This window comes from Poecilia mexicana, unplaced genomic scaffold (genome assembly GCF_051168715.1).
Source record: "Poecilia mexicana isolate PSO_F unplaced genomic scaffold, ASM5116871v1 scaffold_16, whole genome shotgun sequence".
Classification (NCBI taxonomy): Eukaryota; Metazoa; Chordata; class Actinopteri; order Cyprinodontiformes; family Poeciliidae; genus Poecilia; species Poecilia mexicana.
The window spans coordinates 11235553-11251893 of record NW_028263385.1 but is presented as its reverse complement, the minus strand read 5'-3'; the positions used below and the strand labels follow the sequence as shown (position 1 = coordinate 11251893).

Below are 16341 nucleotides of genomic sequence, written 5' to 3'. Positions count from 1 at the left end.
GACCAAGAAAGGGACAGTGTGACGGGTCACAACGCTGTTCATCCAGGGCTCAAGCTGATAGAGATGTTGACCGACAGGGGCCTCGTTCATGTGCTGGATCACTCCAGCAGGAACCAGGAGAAGGTGGCTGACGGCGCTTTGGATGAAGGTGATCAGTCGTCTCGCTCATACTTCTTTGTTGTTTTGTTCCGGCCTTCCAAAATTAGCTTTCCAGTACTCATCAAACTGCTGAATTTGTCTTCTCCGCTAGTCATGTCACTGAAAAGACTGCTGATCGGCAGCATCAGTCTGTCAGAGGACTCGCAGCCCGAGGAAGAACATGAAGAGGAGCAACCAGAGAAGCCTTCTGATGAAACGGAGGCCCCTCAGCCAGCAGGTTAAGGATTTGAAGACGTTTTACTGCTCAAATGATTCAACTGTGAGCTGCCATCTCTAACCCGAGCCATTTTCAATAACAGAAGAAAGCGAGTGTACGGACAGCGGATACATGCAGGTGAACGCCAGTCCTTCTACGAAGGAAGATGGAGCAAAACAAGAAGATGAAGACGGGAGCATCAGTGCCCCTCTGGTCTTGTCCCAGGAGAGAAGGGACGAAGTATGCAGGAGGCTGGACAGCCTGCTGCAAATGATACAGAGACTACAGGTGAATAAGGAGGGAGATGAATGGGAGTCTCAGGAGGAGAGCAGATTGTATGACGGAGGCAGATAAAGATGTGAGAGGAGAAAAGATTGAAGCCGAGTGGAAAGGAACAGCGTGGCTGTCCATTTCAGCGACGATAACTTAAGTAAGGAGCGAGCAGTGGACAAAATAAGGCCAAATGGTAGCAAAGAGAAACTGGAGAATAGAAAACCATTTAACCACTGCTGTTACTGCTTTGCTGAAAATTGCCTTGTAAAATTGGACTTGTCTAAAAATGGCCATTATGTCCGGCGCACGCAATGGGATGTGTCAGGGAAGCATCGAGGGAGACAAAAGGTGGATGTTAAGAGGAGGAGGCTGAATTGCGTGTGTCTGTAAGTGAGTTTGTTCTCAATTCTTGAGATGATATTGATTTTCTGTGTTTCAGGCTGTGGAAGAGGAGCATCACAAGCTGAGCGAGGTCCTTTCTGAGTTCTCGCTGGAAGGCGCCAACTTCCAGTAAGATGCCACTTTGCCACCTGCTGGCGACAAGGTGAGAAAGCCAAACTAGATCCCTGAATTCAGTCAATTAGCGCGTTTTACCCTCAGGTGTTTTTATGTATGTTTTGTTGTGTGGATAAAGACGATCAAAAGTCTGCTTTTTGAGGGGGGAAGAAAAAAACTGTCAAACATGAATGTATTTTACTCCGGTGGCACTTTTCTAAGATTGCAAGCTTTTGCTTCAGAAGGATAAATGCTTAACTGCAAATGTCTCTCTTTTTTGTGAAAGTGTTGTCAAAAAGAGAATTTTAGTTTTTAAAATTCTCTGGAAAAACTGAAACTTTGTGTTCATTTCTAGCATCAGTTCAGAAAATAAACAAATGACACTGTTATTGTTTTTGATCAGGGCAAGATGACAGTAATAATGTCAAAACATAAAATACAAGTCAAACACAACTAGTTTTTAAAGATACGTTGATTTTTAAAATAAGTTTATAGCGATATAAAATAAAACGTCTAAATAGCAGCTTGTAATGCTATTCCAGTGATAGCTGTTTGCCTTCACTTCCCCATTTCAACATTCAGAGAAACGAGTAAAAAGTTTGAAACTACTGAGAAAAGAGGCTGGCTGTTTTGAACAGAAGAATGTTAACTGGGGTAAAAAAATATATATTCAGAGCTTCTTGAATATTGCATTTCTGTTAAGTTATGCTGCTCCAGTAAAATATTAATTAAATTTAAGTTTAAGTCTCTTCACATACACATTGCTACTGCCTCAGATTCACTTTGGCTTTAGGATTGCAGAAGAACAAAATTGCACATGACATTACAATGAAAAACACCATGAAGTCAAACTCTTTTAATTAAAAAAGTATCTTGAGTAGGAAAAAGATGCTATTAAACTAGGATGGTAAAGATTTTGAGAACCCGTCTCCTCCGCAACTAAAGCCTCTGATTATTATCTGTTTCTTCAGCTACATAATATTTGTTACTTTCTTTCATATGTCCTTGTGTTCAGGTTTTCTTCTGGCTCTTGTTCAGAACAACGTGACTTTCAGAGGCTTCCCTGGAACTTCCAATCCCCCTCCCCTCTTCCAAAAAAACTTCTTGCCTGGATCCAAGCTGTCACTATTATATCTTTGTATCAGAGCTGTTTGCTGCCAAAGCAGGAAGTTTTCCGTCTGCCAGAGGAGTGTAATGGCTTTGTGCTTAGTGATGGAGCGTGGGAGGTGTGTGTGCGTGTGTGCGTGTGTGTGTGTGTGTGTGCGTGCGTGCGTGCGTTTGTCTGTTTGGGTGCATGTTTGAAACAAAGGTATGGAATGGAGGAAAAGGAAAAAAGAGGAGATATCCTGCTTTTGAGTGGGAGGTTGTTTTTGCAGAGAGGTGCCAAAAGTAATGAAGCAATATTTTGGTGTGAGAGACGTGCTGCCTAATGAAATGTAGTCTTTTCTTTCTGCTGTAACACACATATGCACACCCGAGACATGTATGCTGGAACATAATTGACAGTAATGCCAAGAATAGCAATGTACAGGAAAAACAAACCCTCAAAGGGTAATGTAGCAATAGAAGGATTATTAGAAAAAAAAAAAAACTGCTGGTATGTATTGTTTCTAGTTTATGCCAAAGTACAACAAAGATGCACTTTTTTTTCCCTGATCAAGACGAGTTAAAAACACACTGTAACCACAAAATTTCTTATTTAAACTCTGCTTCAGTACGTGTTTTTCATCAGTTGGGCTTTATGTAAAAGCAGCCCTCTGTATCGGAAGGATGCATGCAAGAAAGTGTGTGTATGTGTGTTACCGGGTTTTTAATTTGAGAACGTGTTTATTTGGAATTTCCTTTCTGTTATTCTCAGTAAAACATTTATGAATAGCGGCACTATAGGCAATCATGCTGTTGATAATGGAGTCGTGTTTGTATGTACTGCTTTTATTTATTCCTCTGAGGATTTTTTTTTTTTTAGGTCAGTGAGTTGCCTCATCTTACTGATACTGTTACAACACTGGGCCAGGTTGAGGCGAGAGCGGCGTGCAAAAGGTTGGACAAGGCTGCAGAAGGAATTCTGGGATATGCAATGCACATCAAAGGTGGAAAGAGAGAAAACACACAGGCCTGTGAAGAATGTTTGGAGGTTGTTTTTTTTTTTTTTTTGATATTTTTGGCTTTGGATAGTTTGATAGAAGGTCACGGAGAGGACCGCGGAGAGAACCTGAGTTTAGGATTTGCGCTGATGAAATCTGAACTCGTACCTGAAAAGCGCCCAGAAACTTCAGACTTGTTCACAAACGCGCCGTTCCTGCAGCATCGAGAGTTTGCAACTTCTGATCCGAAACATGCTTCAGTTGGGGTTAAGGTTTGTATTATATGACATTAGATGCGTATATTATTCGTTATAAAGTCCCAACTAGCGATATTTGTATCAACGCTTTTCCTGCCTTTGTATTTTACTCAGCAGTTGATTGTAATTATAATTGTTGTAGTATAATTCCTCGGTAGTGGCATGATTGAGACTGTGCACACAGGACCAAAGACATAACAAAGCACATTTGAGAGTGGCAAAAGTGTTTTTCAATAAAGAAATAAAGAAATACAGTTGATATACTAAATGAATGTACTGGTAAATATTATTAGGACTATTAAAGCTTTATGACCAAATTGCAGCAGTATTTGCGGGTCTCTGATGTCCTGCTTACACCACAGTGACGTTAACCAACTAACCATCGTTCAGGTGACCAGGTGCCTAAGAAATCTAGCTGCAAGAGGCCAAGCACTGTTTAAGAATCTGTTACCAAACTGTTTGCATGGGACCTGGAGAGAAAGAAGGCTTAAAACTAGACAATGTAACAAATGACACTTTCAGGATTTGAAGGAAGGAAAGCTGTTGTCTCATTCCAATGTCGCACTGTAATCATGATCACTTCCTGATATGCATTCTCATTGTTGCCACAACAGATCCTACCTTCTGAACCTACTGAACCTCAATATATTTACACCATTTAGTCACTTGAGTGCCACAAGAACCAGAATCATGTCTGTTTTTTTTTTTAACTATACTGCCATTTTTCCCCTCATGTCTTCCTCTTTAAACTGTATGCAGTAAAATATAGTCTGAAGGCACTTTACCTGTCTTCATAGCATATTTCCCTTTGCCCGACTTCATAGTTTTACCAGGAGTTTCATTTAATGTACTTAGAAATAGGTTGGGGATGTTATTACTTTTTTTTTTCCCATTGCTTTTTAAAGAAACTCTTGTAATGACGTGCTATGCATTTCCTGTTTCTGTAAAATGGGGAGGAATGTCTGCAACCAGTCAACGCGCCGATGAATTTAGCAAACATGCAAATAATCTAACCATGACAGATTCTGTTAACATTTAAAAGTGTGGCTGTTTGATATGAAATGCAGCTTTTTCACTAGTTGGAACTCTCGTTATCTGATTGCAAAACTCAGAAAGCACTCGTGATGCCCGCAGGCTTCATTGGCTGGCAACCATTACAGACATTTCTCCCTGTTCCTCCCTTTCTTTGATGCTTTTTCTCATATTTTCTATATACCATGTGTAAAGTGTGTTTATATAGCGGTGCCTTCTTCTGTCCAATTATTTGTTTGCTTCTTAAAGGGCTTGAAAGAAAAAGACAACTAATTAAATGATTAATAAGAAGTAAGATATCATCCCAGAATGTTAATTAGTACATTCTGTAATGTTCTAATCAACATCCCAGAATGTTAATTCATATTTATGGTAATTATATTTTAGGTTCCGACTTCCTCCCCTTTTGTTTCAAACTCCATTAAATCCTTATGACTTGAGCCCACTCGGCCAGCCAGAGCCCTCATTAAACCAACACACTGCTCCTTCTCCCAGCTTGTTGATCGTATAAGAAAGAAAAAAAAAAAGGATTATCGAGAACTATATTGTGTATTTGGTATTGATTTTTATGCTGTAAGAGGCTCTTAAAAGATGTACACCTAAGGAAAATTGTGGTACGTTTGTGTATTTTTTTCTTTTTTTTTTAATGTGTTGTTTTTTAAAAATAAAGTGGGGAAATAAAATGAAAAAAAAAAAAGTGTTGCTATTGTTGTGCTGCAAGTTTTTTTCTTCTTCTGTGTAACAACCGGGTCTGTTGACCAGTTCTGGGACCTCACAAAAACAAAAAACAAAAAAATAACCTTCAGAGAACCTTGAGAAATAATGAAATTTGGTTAAGCATAAAATAAGGCTTTAATGCCGAAAATGAACAAATATACAAATGGAATCCAGCGCCGGCTCCACTCGGCTCACCTTAAGGGTGAAACAAAGTTAAGCAAAGATGGTAGCACGAGGTCTGCTTTTATCTTCTCCTCATTCTGCATCTTCTCTAAGGTTTGTTGGTCTGACTTGATCGGTTTTGTTTGTGTGACTGTCACCAGTCTTAAGTATAGATATAAGACTGGCGACAGTCTGCATAAGCAGTGTGCATGTGAGCAGATAAGAGAGAAGAAACAACACTATTTTATAGTTAAATCCAGATTTGAATTGCCTCAAAAATATTTGAAAAGAAAAATTGTATTTTCTTTGGATGTTGTGCAAACATTTCATCTGTTTTTTGTTTTTTTTTTTTTTTTACTGAATAGGAGCAAAGCTTCTTAAACAACTAATGCTGTTTATAAGTTCTATACGTAGCTTTTTACTTTGAGTTTTTACATTTCAAGAAACTAAAAAAGTTGTCAATCTGTTCAAATCTATCCTCAGGTGTTTAAAACAGAATATATTCCATACTCCAGTTAACAAATATACAAAGATGATGGTTTAAAAAAAAAAAAACTACATTCCATGTTTCAGTATCTACTAGAAATATGTTTTTAGAAACAATACCTTGATGTTTTCTATCTGTATCACCATCAGTTTCATATAGTGATGTAGGGATTTCAGCCCAGGCACTGGTTTCCTCTTAGCAGCATTTCCCACTGCAGTGCCTGCCCTCTGAAAGTATCACAGAATTCAAACAGCTCCGGTTCTGACTTTAAGTGGACTTTGCAGTCTTTGTCTGAGGCATTTCGTGCTGGTTTACTCTTGTTTTCCCAAAAATGCTTGTTTGTCCAAAGATATTGGTTTTCAGCACTTCTGTTTTCCTAAAGTACCCTGTTTTTTTTAAATTACTTTCTTTTGCAGTGATTTGGTTTAAGTTTGGGGTGAATTACTGGGACATCCACATCTGGATGGTAACTATCTTCAATGTTTTCCACTTGTGAATAATTTCTCCCTCTACAAACTTGTTTGCAAAGTTTTGAAGTTCTTCTGTGGTGAAGGAAAGCTGCAGTGGTGATCTTTGTTAATGTCTTTCCAACTTGTCATTATGTTATGTTATGTCTTCTGATTCTTATACTTTTCCTAAATATTGTCTAGAAGAAACAAGGGTGCGCTTTGGTTTTCGACTTTATGAATAATGACATTGTAAAATCTGTTATGCGATAGTGGTAAATTTAAATAATTTTGGAACCTTGTAATTACCATATAAGTTTTATAATGGTCTGTTGCAGAAAAAACAAACAAACTTGGAACTTAGTAAGAAAGTAACTTTTAGACCATGCTTCTACATATGTACATATTTTGATGTGCACAGACTAAGTCTTTATGCAAACGTGGGATGGGCCAAACTCATCCAAGCGTGAATCCTGACAGCGATCAAGTAAGCTGCTCTGTTTCATTAGAGAAGGGAAGCTACTGAACAGTTGAGGAGACTTTCGCCTGAAAGTAGTTCCTTTTTAATTGTCCGACTTTTTTTTTTATAAATAAAACATGGGAGTATTTCAGTTCTTTGTCCTCTGCAGCTTGATGGGTAAGTCACATGACATATTTATGAAGGTTATTGAATATTTCATATTTTCATTCGGTTGGAAATATTTTTGAAATGTAAAGTACATATAAAACACACATTTAAGATGTTCTAATATTCTTTTTTTTACTCTTGATTTGAAGGGGAGGTTGTGTGCATTTTAGTTCTATTTCTACATGATATATTTATATTTAGTTATTTTTTAGTTCTGCTTCAGTGAACCACGTTTCCTCTCAGAACAGATGGCTCTGCTGTGAGGATGATACCATATTTTTGTTCTCAGCTTTAGTCTGTTGGTTTGCTTATGTCAGACAAAGGAAAGTAATAAAAGTGATGATGAGAACTGAGATCAATAAACATATAAAAGCATAGAATGTTAAAATTCACACAGCTAATTAAAAAAACGTAGTAAAGCCGAGGGATGGGCTTATAAATGTCTGCTTTTTAAGTAATGCAATCTTAATATTTACGTTCTTTCTGTTTAATTATTAGATTTCCATAAATTCCTATATTCCATTCCATTGCTGATTAAAAGGGGTTCCTACCGGAGCCTTTGAACGTCCAATTGAGCTCAAAATAATAGTATGTTGCATCATTCCTCTTTAGTTGATCTGTTTTTTTCCTTTCATTTCATCAGACCATACTGGGGTTTTTTTATTGTTTGTCTTTAATAAAGGGACTTTGAATGAGCTTCACAAAGGTGTCTAATTCTTATAGTACTCACAGGTAACTTTAGCTTTTCTTTGATCATCTAAGCCAATAAGTCATTATCATTTTGGCTAATCTTTGATCCAGTTTATAGGTTTCCATTTTCTTCTTAATGATTTAGGTTTGAATTTCAAAGTATTTGAGATCATTTTAGTTAAGCTGCATAGTTACCTGCACTACTTTCTGTCCCCCTCTCCTTCAATCAACTTTTAAATCAAAGTAGTTTTGTGTAACAATGTTTAGAACAAGCCATGCTTCACAGAGGAATGCACAGCAGAAGTCAACCAGCCTGTATGACCTCTGACGCCTTTAACTCTACATAAGAGCCACCTGTTTGATACCCGTCGTCTTCACAAAATAAATGACACAATGGATTATACTCCACACTGTTATTAATTTGAATCAATCAGTGATTCAGTTACAAAGAATCAATAGTATGCATGTGACGACTATTAGTTGTGTGCGTTTTCTTTTATGTCGCTACTCGTAAATTACTGGCCTTTCAGAAATAACTTCTAATGGAAACGGTAATAGATTGGGTTAGTAATGTTTGACTGCTAATATTCTGAACATAGGTGTAACTTGTCCTCTGAAGTAACACATTCTCTCCTTTAAATTTTTTTATAATATTTATTTAATGATATATATATATATATATATATATATATATATATTTTTTTTTTTTTTTTTTTTTTTTTTTTACATTTCCAAAATGCTTTGCTTTAGATAGAGATGTTTGAAAATCTACCATGTCCTGGAAGTTGGACTTACTGAATTTGATGATATTGGCTTTCCATAAATAAAGCTGTACGATTCCTAAAGGCCTTTTTTTTTAAGATAATTAACACAGATTTTGTGTTGTTACATATTTCATCACACTTTCTCCATCACTGTAAACGTTATTCCGTTCTACAATTCCGATAGATAGAAAACTGCTTTTAACTCGACATGTTCTCATGTTTTTATTGTCCTTTGTCTTTTACCTGAAGGACCAAAAGCAGCCAACAGGATATAGGATCACTAAAAGTTATTTTTTATTCTTCTTCCACAGGTAGTGTTGCTTCTAACAAAGAAATTTTGTTAGAGCCAGACAGACCATTCTTGAGGGTGAGGCTGTTTGACAGAGCTGAGCTGGAATGCTGCTACAAAAATGGACCCGCAAACACAAATGTTACTTGGGTGAACCGCTTTTCGTATACTGGCCAAATGTACCCGGTGAACCTATCTGAAGAGGTGTTTCAAAATTACAGCGAGTCAAATGGCAAACAGTGTGTCTTCTTAATCCTGAAGAATGTCAAGCTGAAGGACACTGGAATGTACCAGTGCCATTTTAACAACACCAAAGTCTATTCGCACGGCACCTACTTGCAGGTCTTCAGTGAGTATGTGGGCGTGGGGAGGTGGAGTGAGGGAGCACAATGCAGGACAAGCCAATCAGCAATGCCACTGTGTGTGTGTGTGGGGGTGTGTGTGTGTGCGTGTGTGTGTGTGTGTGAGTGGAGTCAAGTGAGCACTAAGCACTGCTTACACCTCATAAGCCCCAAATCCTGTTAACCTTAGTCTGTTCAAGAGTTGCTGAATTTCAACATATTGTAGAGAAGCTGATTGTTACATCATGAGATTACAAATGCTAATTATTCATGCAACACCATTAACAAATAGTAGTCAATAAAATGTCTAATGCACCACCAAAGAATCTCTTATTAACACACCAGCTGTTATGATGGTTTAACCCTTCTCTGTATGTTTAGAGCCAATCGAGAAGACAATAAACCTCAGTGAGAGCACCAAAAACAAGATCCTGACAGCTGAAGGAGTCTTGCTGCTGCTCTGCGTGGTTATTCCTTCCGCCTCGCTTCTGTTTAAGGTCAGAAAGTCACATTACACATATTGATCGAATTCTTGTCATATGTTGACATTACAGAGATAGTTATCATTCCTCTGTGTTCAATCAGTTACTTATTTCTCAACAGTTTTTTTTTTTTTTTTTTGTCAAAACTCTTTTGCCGTTAATTAGCCTCTTTTCTGTTTCCCCCTCACAGTCAAAGAAACAAAACAAACTGGAGATGAAAAAAATGAAACAAGAAGAGGAGAACATATATCAGGTGAAAATAATTACTTCTTCACAAAAGTGCTTAAACTGTTCTTTATTTATTTATTTTTTCCATTTTGCTTTCAAACAAGTTGTCTTGCTGGAGGGCGAACTCCTGCCCTGAAAGTTTCAAGTTTTTGCAGCTTCTAACAAGTTTTCTTCCAAGTTTTACATTCTTATCGACTCTGACACATTCTGTTCTTGGTGGGGATGTGTTCAGCTTAATGTTCAGGTTGTTTTTAAGCATATAGGCCAAAAAGTTCAACTGGGTTTCTATTATTTCACATGTTTTCTGTGTCCCTTTTATATCTCGTGACATTTTATTAAGAGGAATCAGAGAAAAAGGGGGCTGGACAAAACACTCCACATAGTCTTACTTGCTCTGCTTTCTGTAAAAATGCTAATAAAACACATTAGCCTGTGCATGTGAAAAACTTAAACTACAGTTTCAAGGCACTGTAGTCAAGATGAGTGTCTACATGTACTTTTATCTTGGATCATTAGAGAGTTTCACATTTATTCACCAGGTTTCATTGTTTTGTGGTGTAACTTTCATTTTTTAATTCGTATTTTTTATGATTATGCCATACACCAGGGGCTGAATCTAGAAGATTGCTGTTCAACATATGATCAGATAGAACGCTCCCAGGGACAAAGCCAGTACCAGGATGTGTGCACCGCTATGGAAGAAAAGGAAGAAATCCTGGAGAAACCATGAATGAAAGCGGACGGAGGGGGGAAAGCAGAGAATCTATTTCGGGAGCTGTGTGAAATGTGGTTGGATTATGACACATAATGGGTTTCTTGATTGCAGCACATTAAGTTTTGAACATTGCAGCCACATTTTTAGCTTTCTTAAACTTGCATTGCCTAACCACATTTTTCCTTCTGGGATTAAGACATACAGCGTTGAAGCAATCTTGACACAAGATCTATTCCATCAAGATTGCAGCAAGGATTTTATGGTCCAAAATGAACAGTAATTGTTTTGCAGATATCGTGTCTTTAAAAATTAATGTTATGGTTTTTCTTTTTTTTCTTCTTCTTCTTTAGCTGTTTTAGAATTAGACATTCAAGCCTTTTAACAGTTTTGCTGTCAAAGTGTGATATACTCTGAGTTGCATATTTATGTGACCTTATTCAGTTATTAGCTTGTATAGTTTTCATTTAAGCCTTATTGATTTTTCTTGTGGTTTCCTGCATATTTTGGACACATTAATGCTAAACAAAAAAATAAAGAAAGAAATGCATCAAGATTTCATGAAAATTTACAATTTTCTTTAATTTGTAGTGCTGTGTTTCCCAACTCTGGTCTTCAAGGCACACCTCCCTGTGTGTTTTTCTGCTTTAACACACCTAATTCAAATGACTGCATTTCAATAAAACCTGTTAATCACCCATCACCTTACATCATGATTATGCAAAGAAACACCTAAAGCATGCTGGGGAATGTGCCTTTAGAGCAAGGGAAAACACAACATTACTTATCAGCCTTCTGATTGGCTGTTGGACTGAACAACCGTGACTCCATTCGCTTGAACTTCTGTTGTGGGCGGGGCCTCAGCGCGGTCAGGTAGGTATGAAGGGACATATGAGAGGCGGTGCGTAAACAGAGTGGGCGAAGATGGCGTCGAGTAAGAAGGGCGGAGGGAATAACAGACTGGAGAGAGTTGTGAATGGAAGACGCTCATCCAAATTCAAAGAGGGTCCTGTTGGTAAGTTTTTCCCTGCTGTGCCACCTCGCTTCCCGGCATTTGTCCTTGCAGTGACTCCCCCTTTGTTAACGGAACGTCTTCACCCCTACAGCTAACATATTAGCAGCTAGGTTAGCCGTTTTAGGGTAGCACCGCTGGATTTATAATAGCCTCTACTGACTTACTGTAGTGTCGATTAGAAACTAAGATGTTAAGGTTATATCTACACGGCCTATTTAGGCACCATCTGTCACTTCCTGCCTTGTCTGTAGTCAAGAGCATCCCCATTAGTACTGACAGTATCCAGTAAAAATATTCGTAATCGCGTTTTTACCCAATAACAAATGGCTGTCATCTGTATTTATATGCAAATTTCAGGTCTTCCATCTCTAATGTCAACAGCTGACCCTGACAGCGCCAACCTGATCAGCAGGTACTTTAACAGTAAAAGGGATGGGGATTGGATGGATGAGATTAAAACAGTGGGTGTAGGATGTGAATGAGAAGGGTTTATCTGTTCTCGTAAAGCGCTGTAGATAAATCTATTAAGACAATAGATGGCGATCTACTGCTATGACACCAGAGAAGGCTGGCTCAGAATGACGATGAAAGAGTCTCCTGAAGGATGGTAGCAAGGCATTGTGGATACTTGCATTTTGTCTTGACTTGCTACAACTCTGATTGCATCATGCCAGACTAACCAGCTTGAAGCCTTTACTCCACAACAATGAGAATATTGTCATGTTTTCTCATAAGCTCTTAAGTTATCCATTTGTTACTACCTTAGCTGTAGCTCCATATAATGAGATTACCAGTTTTTCACCTAATCTCTATTATTACATAAGGTGCCCAACACGCGTAATTTTACATAATAAAACCAGGTCTGATTGTGAGAATTTTAATTTTGCTGCCTTTAGATTACCATTGAACTAAGCCATGCATTTGTTGTCTAGGTGGGGGTGTGCAGGCTCATTGTTACTAGTTTCCTGTTGTTGCCAATGTCAGTGAGTGCAAGGCTACTCTCTGGGATGCTAAAGAGCCCAGGCTTGTAGAGTCTTCCTTCTGCTCCCCCTTTTCATACTTCTGTGTTATCATTTCGTCCCTTTCTTCCTCTGTTTTGTGCCCCATTTATTGAGTATAAAGTAGAGGAATAAAGAACATCTCAATAAAATACACCAACAAGGGGATTTATTTCAGGAGCACATATCAAAAGTGAAGTTTGGTTTATAGGTAATGGAAACACCAGATTAGTTTTCTCTGTAAATTTCAATGTAACATAAGGACACAAATGGACTTGCATGTACCCTTTTGCATGCGTCATTGTTTCAGTGTGGCATGCTGTCATGAATGCCATCAGTGTGTGGCACTGCCAAAGTGTTGGGAAGCCTAGGTTCAGTGACCTTCAGCTCCTCTGCATTGTTGGACCTGGTGTCTCTCTTCCCCTAAGCCCCGGAACCTTCATTTCCAAGTAAAATGCAAAATTTGGTTTCACCAGAAAAACGGACTCTGAACCACTGTGCAAAATTGCTTTTTCTCCTTTGCCCAGTTCCAAGGATAGTCTTAACACAAGGTTGTACCCCATTTCCCTGGTATGTCTGTTTGTTTCTCCTGAAAGCTCTGTAACCCGCCTGACTTTGCTGGTATCAAACTCTGAAATGAGCTTTGCATCACCATTCTGTCAAGGCTGCAGTTATCTCATATGCCTCTACAGTTTTCTACAGGATTTCTCTCTCCCCAGCTTTCCATTACAGCACTCTGTAAGCAGGCATTTTATTTTGCAATGGCATTTTTTTGGTTACACTCCCTGTGGAGGGTGTGACAGTCTGCTGGACAACTTTAAAGTCAGCAGTCTTCCACATGATTGCATAACATAACTGACTTAAATTTTTAATTTTTTTTTATTGGTCTTGCTACATTTGTGAAAAACTGAATGGTAGATTTGAATTGGCTGTAAACTATAATTGTGAAAGTTTACATGCTATACTTTCTGTTCTAGACTTTTTTGTATCCTTAGAAAATATCAGTAAAATATTCCGTCATATGAAAACATGACCATATAAAGACAAGTGGAAGTCTTGTTTGAGCAAACCTTTAAACTTTCAACCTGAAAATATGCTGATGGAGGCAACTGCTCAGGTGGGAACACTCCACAAGGAATAAATGAGGCATTTTCATGTTCTAGGTATAGCTTTACTAAATTAGCTTGCTGTAAGACTTTTGACAAGTACAAAATTAAAACTTAAGAATTGCCTGTTCAAGATTAGCACATCATCGAATTCTGATGATAACCAAGGCTCAGTCGGGCCTTCGAGTGAAAGAAAACAGTTCAAATTCTTGCCATAAATGTAGTCAAGCAAGGTTTTTTTTTTCCACACCCATAAAAGAAAACTGTCTCATGGTTAAAATGTACAACCAATTAAAGAATAGTTAATGCTGTAAAAGGTAAACTATCCTTACATCTTGCTTTTGACCAACGTTTGTTGGTCTTTTTTTTTTCTTTTCTGAAGGTTTTATTTCATCCCTGGTATATTTGCCATGGAGTTTTTTTTTTAATTATAAAGCTTTTTGAAACTTTATCTTGGTGTGATTTTTTTAAGAATAGTTAGCAGCATGTACAGCTTAATTACCTGTATTAGTCAGCATTTTGTTTTATAGTCCGACTGTATGCTCGTGTCACTCCTGCCAGCCCACGTTGTGTATTTTGTATTGTCTTATTGTTTTGTAAGACAATATAAAACAATAAAATGGGAGGGAACCTGAGCCACAGGTTGATGGTGACTAATTAAATCATCTTTTATACGCCATTTAAAATGGCTAAAGGATTAGTATGGGAAAGGATGCTCTTGTGGTTGGTAAAAATAACAGAAAACAACATGCTTCTTAAGTGATGTGGTGTTTATGCATCTGTCTTTGGACAAAAGGTCACATCTCTCTCCATCAAGTTATGAAACACTCATCTGTGGTATCAGCCAAAAAGTCTTATCTGAGGTCATGCTTTCCACAGGAAAAAAAAATAAAATTATTTTTATTTTTTTAAGGCTTCACGTGTTTGCTGTGTAAACATTCACATTTCTCAAGAGTTTCCACTTGCTTCTAATTTGTTATGGAATATCTGTTTGATCATAGATGCTACATTTAAAAGTTAAACTTAGGCTAACGTGGACACCAAAAAAATATAATGTTACAGTATTATCGAGTAGAATAAAAATTAAAAATCAATTACTTATCCTATACTTTTGATTAGTACAAATATGGTAATTACCACTGACAAATTCTTGTTCTTTTTTCTACTGACCTTTATGTAGCTGTATTTGCTTTAACAAATAATACATTTAGAAGGTATAGTTCTCTCATTCACCTGCTGTTTTTTATGTCAGTTTAATAGGTTTTCATATCCCTTCAACATTTCATGTTTTGTCACAGTATAACCACAAATTTCAATGTATTTCATTTGGATGCAGTGTGATGGACCAACACAAAGTATCCCATAGTTTTAAAAAGGAAGGAAAATAACTGATTTAAAAATATTATTATCATCATCATAATAATAATGCTGTTGCAGAATCACTTTTCACTGCATTCTATACCATTCTAATTATTTTCCATTGTAGCTCTTGATATATATTTAGGGTTGTTGTCTTTCTGGATGGTGAACCACACCATTACAAATTGGGGGCTCGTCCAGGATCCACATCACCACATCATGATGCTGCCATCATGATGTTTCACCAAGGATAAGTTGTGTTCATGGTGCATTGTTAGTATTCTGCCACATGCAGAATTTCGTATCTACTCTACAAAGTTGCTTCTTTGTAAAATCTGACCAGATTATTGTTGTGTGCTTTTCATGGCTTGTAGAAAACTGCCATGTTGGGAACAAACAGAAAATGTAATGACTTTCTTTCAACAGTTCTTTTTCTATCTGCTTTATCTTGGTTTAATACATAATATCCTAAGAACATACTTTAAAGTTTGTGTTTGTAATTCAATAAAATGTGTAAAGTCTCAAAAGATATCACTACTTTTGCCTCATCATCGTCTGATAACCGGTGATTTAACTTGTTTACACTTGTTCCTGTAAGTGACCTTTGATAATCCAATATAAATCAAATTAAAAACATTTCAGATGCTGTTTTGCTTTCATAGCTGTATGTCTGCCAATGTTGAGGTTTTGCCAACTGAGCTAAAGTTCACAGGGTGTTGCAAGCTGACCAGCCAATGGCAGCACAGCCCTCTGTCACAGGGGAGACGGTTAACTGGAAAATGGTTTGTTCCTAAATTTCCTGTGTTTTTAAATGTGGCAGGAGGAGGAGTTTAGAGAAGGACCCACGTTGCTTCCAAGGACTAGAAATATGGCATGCTCTCATACAGATTAAACCCAAAGAGCTAGGCACTGAAGACGCAGGAGCAGCAGATCCACAACATCAACTAAAAACACATCTCTTCTTTATCTTTTCCTTTCTTTTTCTTCATGCTTTCAATGCTCTCGTGGAAGAGAGGAGGCTGACATGGACAAAGCCTTGAACTCAGATTCTGGTAAACATTTATTTATTTTAATCCGTACCAATCATTTATATTCTGTGTCAGTAGCAATGTCTCTTTTGGCCCCGCAGGAGCCATTGTCAGAAATGTTGCTGGTGTTGGTTGTTGTACATGACTTATTAATGTCCACTTTCATTCATCTTTAATGTGGAGAGACAAGGTACAACTTGGTAGTTGCTCTAGTGGGCTTACAGTGACCACTTCTGTCATTAAAGCACAAAAGAAGCTTTATTCATTAGCTGACCACCTGTATTGCCTGAAAGGCTCCAAAGAGTTGAGAAGCCAGGAGGTGAGTCATGTTTTTCTCCTAATAGATGAGTAGGTTGACAGCTCTTCTGGAATTAGTGTGAAAGCACGTTTGTG

General features: G+C 37.7%; 3 protein-coding genes across 13 annotated transcripts in view; all 3 read left to right on the top strand.

Annotated features, from left to right (window-relative positions):
* The window catches only part of arhgef1 (Rho guanine nucleotide exchange factor 1), a 48174-nt gene extending 42981 nt beyond the window's left edge, over positions 1-5193 (top strand). For all 9 annotated transcript variants that reach the window (XM_088014223.1, XM_088014222.1, XM_088014220.1 and 6 more), the window contains 5 exons: positions 2-148; positions 251-376; positions 459-643; positions 1068-1172; positions 2139-5193. In XM_088014223.1, coding sequence (XP_087870349.1) covers positions 2-148; positions 251-376; positions 459-643; positions 1068-1142 — 533 coding nt within the window. In that variant the 3' untranslated portion in view covers positions 1143-1172; positions 2139-5193. The remainder of the gene's footprint in view (position 1; positions 149-250; positions 377-458; positions 644-1067; positions 1173-2138) is intronic.
* A 1551-nt stretch (positions 5194-6744) lies between these two features.
* Positions 6745-11009, top strand: cd79a (CD79a molecule, immunoglobulin-associated alpha). The gene is made up of 5 exons (XM_014985379.2): positions 6745-6945; positions 8702-9028; positions 9402-9517; positions 9693-9755; positions 10338-11009. Exons 1-5 carry the CDS (start codon positions 6906-6908, stop codon positions 10458-10460), a joined length of 669 nt encoding a protein of 222 aa, XP_014840865.2. The 5' UTR covers positions 6745-6905; the 3' UTR covers positions 10461-11009.
* A 123-nt stretch (positions 11010-11132) lies between these two features.
* Positions 11133-16341, top strand: part of lipeb (lipase, hormone-sensitive b) — a 33148-nt gene continuing 27939 nt past the window's right edge. The window contains exons 1-3 of one of the 3 annotated variants that reach the window (XM_014985422.2): positions 11133-11457; positions 11815-11869; positions 15932-15972. In XM_014985422.2, coding sequence (XP_014840908.2) covers positions 11367-11457; positions 11815-11869; positions 15932-15972 — 187 coding nt within the window. In that variant the 5' untranslated portion in view covers positions 11133-11366. Of the gene's footprint in view, positions 11458-11814; positions 11870-11940; positions 15973-16341 lie in introns of those variants that run through there. The other 2 variants (XM_014985424.2, XM_088014225.1) reach the window with 2 other exon arrangements.